Source organism: Pseudoliparis swirei, chromosome 1, assembly GCF_029220125.1.
Source record: "Pseudoliparis swirei isolate HS2019 ecotype Mariana Trench chromosome 1, NWPU_hadal_v1, whole genome shotgun sequence".
Classification (NCBI taxonomy): domain Eukaryota; kingdom Metazoa; phylum Chordata; class Actinopteri; order Perciformes; family Liparidae; genus Pseudoliparis; species Pseudoliparis swirei.
The window spans coordinates 19,018,541-19,031,213 of NC_079388.1; the positions used below are offsets into that span (position 1 = coordinate 19,018,541).

The 12,673-nt window shown below is 44.1% G+C and overlaps 1 protein-coding gene across 1 annotated transcript in view; it reads left to right on the forward strand.

The window, feature by feature from the left end:
• Nucleotides 1-12,550: 12,550 nt before the first annotated feature.
• The window catches only part of fam135b (family with sequence similarity 135 member B), a 51,186-nt gene continuing 51,063 nt past the window's right edge, over nt 12,551-12,673 (forward strand). Inside the window, exon 1 of the mRNA XM_056426455.1 lies at nt 12,551-12,627. Coding sequence (XP_056282430.1) covers nt 12,551-12,627 — 77 coding nt within the window. The remainder of the gene's footprint in view (nt 12,628-12,673) is intronic.

Genomic DNA, 12,673 nt, shown 5'->3' on the forward strand with positions numbered 1-12,673 from the left:
ATAAAATGTGGTTCTAAATAATATGTGTAGTTCTTACTTATGCTAAAGCGTTCATATGCTACGATAGGAATGTCCTGACTCCGCCCACTCAGCTCTGACTTAACCAATCAGATCATTTGAGTATGAAACACCGGAGAAGGCTTGGATGAGAAATCACAGAAAAAAGGTCCCACAGAGGAGATGCGACCCAGAAGTCTCAAAATGTTGTCCACACTTTCACCAGCGTCGGCGCACGCTCACAGTACACACACACACACACACACACACACACACACACACACACACACACACACAACGATGTGTGGCGACAGCTTTTCCACAGCAATCCTAAATCCATCATCTTTGTGACAGATGGTGATACGAGGACTCAAAAAGGTTGTCGCCTCTTGCAAATGTGTGTGTGTGTGTGTGTGTCTAGACAGGTGCGGCTACACGAGAGGGACGCTTTCAAAGTTACACGCTTCAAATTCATCCACCCGGAGGTATTGAGGAAGAGGTCGACATCTTTTGGGAAACCAATCGTTTCCTTTTTAAAATTCGTGTTGATGATTCGGTCGATGAGAAGATTGATCGGCCTCGAATATTCATGATGAAGACGTAGCCAGGAGACTGTTAGCTTAGCTTAGCAGAAATGACAACAAGCTTTCGTACATATTAAACCAGACGGGTGTTAATTCGTGAGTTTTAAAGGCACTTATTAGCATATTTCTTTCCTTTTTGCCATTACACTAAGCTAAGATAACCATCTCCTGGAACCAGGTGTCCTAATTATTGATCTTAGATTAGCAAGCTTGACCATTCGTCATTCAACACCCCAACTTCAGACTCACCCTAAGAAGAGCGCCGATGAGTGACGCCCAGCGGGAGAGGACAAGACGACTCGTTATTTGTGGTTTTTTGCTAACGTGAGTTTTGAGAAAGGAAAGAGTTCAGACCTTCAGGCGACGGAGAGCAGCGAGGACGTCGTCAATCAGTTCGGGTTGGACGCTCCCCTCCGCCACGACCGATGAGTCAGCGGCGTTTTGAGAAGCTATGCCGCCTCTCAGCGGGAATCCAGATTTATTCGTTGTTCTGTCACACTTGTGAAATGACCTCGGAACTATCAAATTCTTCCAGAAGGCAAATATTATCTGGAGTCGAGTGGTTGGATTTTGTTTTTTTACCCAGAATTCATAGCAAAATTAGTCCTATTTCGTCATACTCTAAAATAACCTTTTTAATGTAAAGTCACACGCAATTTTTTTAAATCATAACCAACAGAAGCTTTGCTCGTTCCCTTTGGTACGCAAATAAAAGGCTAATATACCGACGACCTCATGTCATCATATGCTGCTTGAAATGTGAGAAGTTTTACTCGTAAGTTATGACATGAAATCCATTTGAAGACTGAAGGATGTAGAGATTTTAAGTATGACGACAATACCAACACAAAAGGCACCAATGTGGCATTTACTGTGATTATAAATGTGCGTAATCTGCATAATTTCCCATCAAAAGGTTTCGTTTTAAGAGTTTCGTTTTCCCACGGATGTGGTTGGTTTATGTGCCGCGAGAGAGAGAAATCCCCCAAACACATTCCAGTAAGTATCAGTCACAATCAATTAGGCAAATGACATGTCATCTTGTTAATACCTGACATTCATCAACGTGCGATGGGCCTTTCCCAACGCCGTGACGTTCCCTTCGGTGCTCCCACAATCGGTGATTTATGCTCCCTAATTTGTCTTAATTACCTTAAAAAAGGATCGCAGTTGAGAATGAAGCAACAACCAAGTTATCTGTTGCCAGGCGGAAGACTTTGGGTAATATATGTGTGTGGTCTTCGAATTTCCCCCAAAGGAAGTGAATAGAAACACAACGAAAAGCTAAAGACTCTTTTACCACAGTCGAGGTTTATAGGCCCCGAGGCAGATTAGCAGTTCTAATAATCTCTGCTGAACTACACACATCTCAACCGTGGACTATGCGGCATCTGAATGAAACATGTGAAACAGACTATGAGTGAACACCCAGACGTAAAGGCGTCAACGCTCAGAGCTCAGAGACCTCCGTGATGACGACGGTCGATCCATAGTTACCTCTTCAAACCAGAGCAGCTGGGGAAGGCCATGTTTCAAACCCCCTTCCTCGGCGGGAGACGCGGTCGGTCGGGCTCGGCAACGAAGAAGGAGCGGCGGCGAGGTGCAGGAGCAGAGGTAGACGCCACGGACATGAAATCCCAGAAGTCCGTTCTACCTGCGCATCTTAAGGACTGACGGAGAGGGAGAGGACTGCCGACGGGGGAAGCTCAAGCATTTTTCCGAGGTCACGTAAAAAAAAAAAAATGTGTTTGGCGGGTTCCCATTGGCCGGGGAGCCTCTTTATCACCAACACTTAAAAAGGGATGCAGAAGCCCACGGGGCCCTCTTGTGTGTAACCCCCCCCCCCCCCGTAACCCCTCCCCCCTGCCTCTTTTCTTTATGGGGCCTCCTAATGACACGTGTGCGATTCCCTTAATAATTACCGTCAGGATCGGGTAGAGGCATCCCGGAGAGCGATGAAATGAGAAATGTCGTGTGTGTGTGTGTGTGTGTGTGTGTACTCATCAATGCAGGTGAAGAAAAAACAGAAGAAGAAGAACAAGAAGAACAAGAAGAACAAGAACAAAAACGGGAGAAAGAGGAAGAAGAACTAAGGAAAGAAGAAAGGGAGGAAGAAGAAGAAGAAGAACAAAAAAGGGAGAAAGAGGAAGAAGAAGTAAGGGAAGAAGAAAGGGAGGAAAAAGAAGAAGAAGAAGAAAGGAGAAAGAGGAAGAAGAAGTAAGGGAAGAAGAAGAAGATGAAGAAGAAAAAAGGAGAAAGAGGAAGAAGAAGTAAGGGAAGAAGTAAGTGTGGAAGAAGAATAAAGGGAAGAAGAAGAAGAAAGGGAGGAAGAGGAAGATGAAGACGTAAGCGAAGAAGAAAGGGAGGAAGAAGAATAAAGGGAAGAAAAAGAAGTAGAAGAAGGAGAACAAGAACAAGAAGAACAACAAGAAGAAGAACAACAAGAAGAAGAAGAAGAAGAAGAACAACAAGAAGAACAAGAAGAAGAAGAAGAAGAAGCAGAAGAAGCAGAAGAAGAAGAAGAAGAAGCAGAAGCAGAAGAAGCATCAGCAGCCTGTCAGCCTGTCAGCCTGTGGTGTCGACATGAGGAAAGCCTTGTTCCTCCATCAGGCCTCTGGCCGACATGCTGGCTGTTTCCTGCCTGTTATGTCATTGATTCTCATGGCGTCGGATCTGTGACTCTGAGAGGCTCTGAGGGAATATCACATTAACCCAAAATCTGAAAAGATGCGCCGCTTTATTCCATCGCCTACAGGAACGACGGTCTCGTCTCAAGAAAAGCCTCCTCCGTCGGGCCCGTGGTACGAATCCCTCTGAAGACAGAAATTACATTTACGTTTTAAAATGAAGACGCATGAAACGTTGCTCCAGATCTTTGCAACATCTGGAAAATAAATGCACTTCTGTCCACGGAGGATCTAAAGACCACTTCGACTTCACTTTAATGAGGGCGCACGCCACCAGTATGATCTCCGATGTCTAGTATTCCTAAAACTGCTGTTGGTTTATTGATCCTGGCGGCTTGAATCAATAACCTCACAGTCACCGGATACTCCATACTTCACAACAAACGATAATATTTTGAATAAAAGGTCAAGTATGAAACATGTGTTCCGGCATCATATTGAGAGCTGTAGGGGAAACGTGATACGGCCACTGGGCCTCTTCACGGGTCATGTGACCGGTCCGGATCATTGAGAGCTCACGCAGGCGGGGAATGAGATGTGATTACCGAGGCCTCGTGACGAGCACGCCGCTAACCGAGCCTCGCGTCCGCCGAGATGATGGAGGTCCCTTTCAAACGACACGGTGGTAAAACATGTTAAACCAAACTGTGGTGTTTCATTTTCAACCCCTTTACTTAAGGTTTAATCGATTTCATTTGTCTTTACAAAATGTACCAAAACACCGGCGACAAGGAAGCTCTTAAATAATGAGAAGAATAAATATGAATGAAATTTAAATCATACCCTCGAAACTAAAAAGGTTTGAATTGTCATCAAACACAATTACACAGTCACCTCATGGAGACTGAAGACTTTCCTTTTTAATAGTGCTTGTAGTTAGAGATGCTGCTATAGGCTAAGAGGCTGCTGGGGGACGTTTTAGGATACACTGAGCTCCTATCTCCTCGTTTTAGGACACACTGAGCACCTATCTCCTCGTTATAGGATACACTGAACCCCTATCTCCTCGGTTAATTCAATTCAATTCAATTCAGTTTATTTGTATAGCCCAATTTCACAAATTACAAATTTGTCTCGGAGTGCTTTACAATCTGTACACATAGACATCCCTGCCCCAAAACCTCACATCGGACCAGGAAAAACTCCCAAATAACCCTTCAGGAGGAAAAAAGGGAAGAAACCTTCAGGAGAGCAACAGAGGAGGATCCCTCTCCAGGATGAACAGATGCAATAGATGTAATGTGTACAGAAGGACAGATTTAGAGTTAAAATACATTCAATGAATATGACAGAGTGTATGAATAGGTTAAGGTTAAGGATACACTGAACCCCTATCTCCTCGGTTAAGGATACACTGAACACCTATCTCCTCGGGTAAGGATACACTGAGCACCTATCTTCTTGTTAAAACTCAGCGTAAATGAACACATTTCCATGACTTTTCCAAAACTTTGGTGATTTTTTTTTCTTCTCCATGACTTTTCCAGGCCTGGAAATAACCCTGAAAAAAATCCCATGACTCTTCCAGGTTTTCCATGACCGTACGAACCCTGGATGTCATACATGTTGCTCCTAATCATTTCATAGGCGTTGCATTGGGTTTGACCTTCAGTGACTGCGAGGAAAGTGTGTGATCGTGATTCATTCGGATATAAAACCCAAAGTGTCGGCATTCCTTCCCACGGTCTTTGTTTTAATAAACCAGTAATAATCAAATATTGCACCGTGTACAAAAGAGAGAGAGTCCTCGCTGTGTAACCTCTCTAATCCGGGGCGCTGGCAACGGTCAGGAAAAAAGAAAAGAACAGGAACAAATCGATCGCGCCTCTCTCTTAATCAAGAGTGCTTGGAGCTTCATGGCGGAGCGCCACGAGAGAAAAGCAGCAATTGACTTTTTTAAAAAAATTTTTAAAGAGGAAGGTGAAGCGGAAGCAGAAACACTGCAAAGGGTCCACTTCATCACACAAAACACCCAAAGAAACCTTCAGAGAAAAGTCCGTTATTTATTTCTAGCACGCGGTTACCAGCAGCAGCTTATGCACAGCGGACATTTTTATTCATTCGCAGTTACGTAATCCTCCCCTCTTATCTGACGGTGATTAGGCTGTGAGGAGTTGTTTAACCGGGACAGATGCCGCTTTAATTGCGGTACCTGACCGTCGGGAACAAAACCAACCGACTCGTGTTGCCGTCCATCCTTTGTACCGTATCTCATGTGAGGGTTCACAGAACAACTATCAGATACGGTTTATGTACCAGTTTCAATTCATTTCAGTTCGTTTCATAAAGCCCAATATCACAAATACGACATCCCTGACCTTTGACCTCACATCGGATCAGGAAAACTCCCCCAAAACAGGCATCAGACCGAGACAGGTCCAATGGACCCGATGAGACGTGAAGTCACAAGGACTCCGGGGAGGAAGCAGAGTTAGTAAAGTGTGATGGAGAGATGAAAATTCATCCATAAGGAGAGAGAGAAGAGGAGATAGGTGCTCAGCGTATCCTAAAACAAGGAGATAGGTGCTCAGTGTATCCTAACACAAGGAGATAGGAGCTCAGTGTATCCTAACACAAGGAGATAGGTGCTCAGTGTATCCTAACACAAGGAGATAGGAGCTCAGTGTATCCTTAAATGAGGAGATAGGTGCTCAGTGTATCCTAACACAAGGAGATAGGAGCTCAGTGTATCCTAACACAAGGAGATAGGTGCTCAGTGTATCCTAACACAAGGAGATAGGTGCTCAGTGTATCCTAACACAAGGAGATAGGAGCTCAGTGTATCCTAACACAAGGAGATAGGTGCTCAGTGTATCCTAATACAAGGAGATAGGTGCTCAGTGTATCCTAACACAAGGAGATAGGAGCTCAGTGTATCCTAACACAAGGAGATAGGTGCTCAGTGTATCCTAACACAAGAAGATAGGAGCTCAGTGTATCCTAAGCGTCCCCCAGCAGCCTCTCAGCCTCTCTAGGTCTGGACCAGGTGACCCTTGTTCAGCTATAACTATAACGGTTATTAAAGAGCAACGCCTTAAGTCTACTCTACATGAAGAGACTTTTCTTTGGGCGTGGCCAGATTAACCTATAAAAAAAGGTATACAAGTATACAACTTCTATAATATACATGACTCCAGATTTTGCACTTTAGGAATAATGCAACAGATGTGAGGTATGTGCTTTAAACCAGCTTCTCAGGCCGCTGGGATACGAGGACCGCAGCCCGCTTTACGGCCATTTAGAATGTAACGTTTTTACTGGTCGGCTTTTGGTTTCTAAATGAGTAATTTTGTACGGCAAGGCTTACGTTTATTCATATTACACATTTCAACAACAAGGACATTCAAAGTGCTTCACATAAAACATCATTTCAAATGTTAAATATTTACATTTTTGTGTAACTTGCACCATCGAACGCATCGTTGCCGTGAGGATATTATATCCGCTTCTACACTTTGAAGCTGGAAACTCAGAAATGAGCTTGTTTACTATATTGTTCATCTGTGAACACGAGGTTGAGATACAAAAATTAAAAAAAACAAGCTTCCTATTAACCACGACCTCCAAGTCACATGACATCCGCATGCTCTCTTTCTTTTCTCATAACACTCATCCTTTGTTTCTCATGTTAATTCCCGACAGCACGGCTCACTTTTAGGGGGGCCGGCTGTGACGTCACGCGTACTATAGTGCAGCAGCAGGACACACACACACACACACACAAACACACACACACGGCATATTAATATTCCCCCTTGTGAAACTACCCATTGCATTGTCTGTAAAAAAAGGGGGCGGGACCTGAAGGATAAACACACAGACAGACAGAGAGCTGCCGCACTTTCCCAAATTGAAATCCCAGTCAGACGTAGGGAGGGAATGAAAAGAGAGAGAGAGAGAGAGAGAGGGAGGGGACTGCAGAACGCACAGGCTCTGGATGAATAACCATGGCAACAGCAGCAGCAGCAGCAGAAGGAGAAGAAGAAGCGGCGGTATAAACACGCCGCAAAGCGCTCATCCCTCCTGCAAACCAGTGGAGGCTGGAGCCGGAACCCTCTGCGGGATATTACGCCTCATCACTGCCAAGGTGAGGCGGCGTCCATCTGCATGTGACACCCGCCTTTCTTATTGTGTGTGTGAGGGGGGGGGGGGGGGGGGGCTGAATGTGTGTGTGTGGATTGAGGATGTGGACATTTTATATATATATATATATATATATATATATATACTTTGTATACTCCCGTTATGGCAGCTGAGGGTCTTTAGTCGGACACCTTGAGTGAATTAGAAATAGCTTTTTTTAATTATTAAACAATCCCTTGTGCTCAGATCTGAATGCATGTGATATAATTGAATTCTTAGCGTGGAGGTCGTCATCCCCGGGTCCCGTAGTCGTGAAGCCGTCCCGCGCTCGCACACACGCCGTCTCACAAGGCTCCACGCTTCCGACACGGGACAACAACGCTTTGTCGCCTCAGCGGGAGAGTAAACAGCGACGGGTCGAACGCGATCGCATGCCATCGAGGGTCAGCGTGCACCACGGGAAAAGTGCTGGACTGTCATCGTAATGCAGGGGACCGACCCCCTTTATACTTTCATGAAAGAGCAATTCTTTATATTTACGTGTGTAGCTTCAAACACTCGAACGCATGTGACCAGCACTTGGTTGTCATTCACACATTCATGTTGAATCAGAGGCTATAGTGAAGATAAAAAGAGTCTCAATGCTGCGAAGGACTTGTGCGGTTGGGTTTTCCGGTGTATCTCTGTATCTTTCAGCTCTGTGATCGTCACAGCGTCTCATTCCGAGGTGGCGAGAATGCCGGTCACATCCCCTCAAAGTCATACACTCATGACTCATTTAATTCTGTTTCTTTTTTTCTCCTCGTCTTGGCCTTCTCAGGGAATTTGCCTTCATGATTTTTTTCGACAACAAAGAGCCTAATACAGCTTCACAGAGGGGGTTTAAAGCAAATGCCAGATTATTCCCTCACATGATTGCTGGCCCGGTGATTTCCTGTAGGGCACTCCACGTACCCAGTGTGCAGAAATCAGCTGTGTATCAACATTGTCGCAGCAACTTTGATTTTTACACACGCTAAATATCCTCAAAATGCCTCAAAGACCAATCAGAAACTACATTTGTATCATTTCATCGCCTGAAAAGAGGCGCTGTAGCCCATTGGCCCTGTGTCACATGACCCTGTATTTGGCGACGGCTCTAGTTTCGGCCATTGTGCTTCGCAGATTTAGATATTAATGAATTAAATAATGCCTGTGGGATTAATTTCCGGCCCTTTTGAGCTGTGCACACATACAGCAGCACACAGTGACTCTGCGTTACAATCACACCTATACGCCTACGTCGACTGCACAAATCTGCTCATTCCACATCAAGTCAGTATTAGGGGGGGGGGGGGGGGGGGCTAGCATTGTGCAGCTAACTGGACACAACATGCATCTTAAACTGGGATTTGTATAACGATAGAAAATGGAGAACGGCCTCAAGAAATCCCAATACTGAAAGGTAAACCATTGGGATTGCGGGAAAATGGCTTATTGATGATCAATGGCTTCATTAAAAGTCTGTTAACAGACACGCGCTCGGCATGTTTCCGATTGCTCAGCAGTCTTTCAGCCCGAGGCGCGGTTAATATATCCGAAACCAGGCCAGTTACAGCTATGTTGAAACCGATAAGTTGCTTAAAAAGGTGAAACATTCGATAATGAGAGGATTAATATAGCATCAAACCACTATAGTCTGTGCAAAGAGAGCGGAGTGACGTCTACCTGAGCAGAGATCGGAGCCACGTTCCCTCTCCAGTGTTTTAAATGCTTCTCGCTTGGTTAAACACCGTTAGCTCTGTCATTACTTTTGCGTTAGCATGCGCTGGTAGCACCGTTAGCCGCAAGCCGGCGGCCGAACCTGGAGGCAACGGACATATGGGCCAATTCTTGTAGTCGGCACCTTCTAAAGTTTATCTAAAGTCCGGAAGATTTCAGATTACGTCTTTTTTTAATTAACATGTGCAGAATAATACTAGTTAGTACCAGAATTATGGGGGCAGCAGATACTCTTAACCTGAGCTTCTATCTATGTTGACATCGGCGTACACATTTTTAAACTTCCTGTAGCTCACATGGCGGCTGTCAGCATCGACGGCGTTCTCCCTCCGATAGAAACACCGTTAGCTACGTCGTTACTGCGCTGCGCTGTTAGCACCGTTAGCCGCAAGCTGGCGGTCCGACCGTCACCATTTTCGAGAGGCAACGGAAACCGATTCTTTTAAAGTTGATCTAAAATCTGTGAGATTTCATATTCCGGTTTTATTTGAACGTGTAGTCGGGGTTTGCGTCAACATGTGCAGAATAATATGACCGGTACCAGAATTATGGAGACAGCAGATATGTAGAACCTGAGCTTCTGGCTTTATTGACATCGCCGTGCACACTTTTAATGCTAGTGCACGTGAGCGCCCCACTTCCTGGAGCACGCCGCGTTCATAGAGGCGGTTGTCGGCTTGGACGGCGCTAATTTGCGTTAGCCTGCGCCGTTACTCCGTTAGCCGCAACCAAGAGGCAACGGAAATGGACCGATTCTTGTCGTCGGCAGCTTTTAAAGTGAATATAAAGTCTGTAAAATTTCAGATTACGTTTTTTTTTTTTACATGGAGTCAGGGTTTGCATCTACATGTGCAGAAAAATACTTCAGGTACCAGAATGATGTTTATCATCAGAAGCAGAAGAGCAACAGATGTGTGTGTTCACGGTGACGCCGAACAAACATTTACAGGCAAGTGGGGGCATGTTTCCACCCGAGGGAACGGCCATTAGCATTGAAACTGTACTCTATAGAAAGGAACACGTTGAAATATATATCATATATATACAACATAAAATGTGTCAAAAATAGGTCCCACTTAAAAGGAAACGAAAAACAATCTTTCAGGATTCTTCGTTATTCAATTCTATTTTCTTTAGGATTTTTTTTTAAAGGAGCAGAAAATTTGAAAAAATATGTTTTTAAAAGCAACTCGACAAACTAAACACTATCATCTATTCGTCCTTTAATTAATTCAGTGTTTCTCTCCATGAAACAACTTGTCATTTAAATGTGTAAAGCTTTAAACTACAGACTAACAGAAAAAGGTCCAAGTCTCAAAGCCCCATAAAATCCTGATGGGGGAAAAAAAAAAATTGGGACCTGGATGAAAGAGTCTAAAAATAGCCCTGCTGGTATCAGCACTAAAAGGTTTTCACTCGGAAGATGCCGCCTGGATACGGCTGCCGATAATCTAGATTATTCTTTCCATTGTCAACAAAGAATTGAACTCACTAACGAGCGTTGTCTTGAAAAAGAAATCAATAGAAACACAGATGTGGGATTAATTTGATTACATATGCAGCTGAGGGGGGGGGGGGCTACAGAGGAATACATTCATTGTTAGTTTTGTTCTTTTGTGAGATCCATTGATCAGATGAAAATCTCTAACCCCCTTTAATAAAGACGTTGCTCGTCGTCAACGGTAACGGTGAATCCGACGTACGCCGGCGGTGGGCCTTTGAGGCCGTCAGCGTGGGCGCTTTTTGATCTGATTCCCTTCTTGACGTCTACATCCGTACGACGTCGATTGTTTCGGTGGGAGCGGAAGTATATTAACTCCCAACAGTCCCTCGACCGCCAGCCTCCATTTAATCGAAGCCGCCGTTGGTTCAGCTCGCGGCTCTTCAGACCGTCGAGGCAGCAGACAAACACAACCTCCGTTCACGACTCAGGGAACGAAGGAAGCGCCGGAGCAGCTCTCGGTGGAGAAGTCACGAGACGTACGTACTAACGGGCTCACGTGAAAAATCACTTGCAACCGTCCCACGTTGGCATCGTGGTGACGGGCATCACCGGTGATCACACACACACACACACACACACAAGTGTGTCGATGTGACACAATATGCAGAGTCAGCAAGAAGAGGAAGAGTTTCTTGCCTTTTTTCGGGCCTTTTGTAGCAGTGGCCGGCTAACGTGTTGCGTTCAAGGTTACCGTGGTTTTTGTTTCACATGCCACGTTTTTTATTATTTTTTTCTTTTTTATCGTTTGTATTGATTTTGCAAACACAGGAATGAAGAATAATACCACCTCCAAGAAGTTGGGGTATACAGAACTTTAAAATCAGTCGTTTGGAGGTTTTGTGACTGAGACAGAAACTATACAAAGATTTAAAATACAGTGAACAAACAACCACGATAACAGCAACTTAAGGTACAAATAAATATAGTATGAATTGAGACGTGGAAACATGCATACATAATTACATACAAAAAAAATACATAGACCCCCAAAAAAATACAAATTGTAAATTAGGAAGGTGCTGGTTTTGGAAGGCGGATGTTCTCTGAACTGGCCCTTAATTTACCTTTATTTATCTTTATTTATCAGGTGGCAAGATTCTTGCTGGGAAGACACTCTGGAAAACGTTCCTCTGCTCGCAGGACGTGGCAAATAAAAACTCAGACCGAAAACTTACCAATGCCGTTTGCCGAAGGAAACCCAAGGCTTCACTTGACGATGACATACAAAGAGTTGCTTTTGCTAAATTGAACATTTGAGACACAAACTGTGGATTCTTACTCCATCAGCAGTCGGTCAGAGGGGTAGAGGCGATTTGGCATTTTGGGAATTACGCCACCAGGACATATACATTTAAGAACCTTAAGAATATTGTTTTTCCATAACTAATAAAGGCAACAGACGTGTTTTGTGAAATAAACCAATGGTTTTATTTCGGAAAAAACGAAAAATAAGCAAATTGGGAGTAAAAAAACAATAAGGGGTCGAAAGAAGAAAAAAATATATATATTTATTTATATAGCATCAACAGGCAGAAGACATCGTATTTGACAAATCGTTCTCTTTTTCTGTGCATATGATGAAAGCTGCACCTCAGATTGTTTGTGCGTGAAGCACAGACATCACAGACAACGTTGACTCACTTTAAATGGACGAAGAGGATTACGTGTCATCACTAGTTTTGCATGTATTTGATATCTGATGGAAATATATCGAAGCGCCAGAACTATTCAGTGCGTACAGTTATAATCCTGATTATTCAGGCGGTAATTACAATGACATTGACCGCGCTGCATTTACTCTGAGATAACGACGCATCAGGGCGATGTTTATTTCTCATTTGATGTCAATGATATTCATAAAAGTGAAGATGAGTCACAGCCGCCTCATTGTGTCTCTCTCCTCTCACTCGACAGGTGATGAGTCGGAGCGTGTCATGTCTGAAGTTCAGGGGACGCTGGAGTTTTCTGTAGAGCTGCACAAGTTCCACAATGTGGATCTCTTTCAAAGAGGGTAAGCACCTGTATTTATTTCATATTGTCAGGAATCCACAGGCATG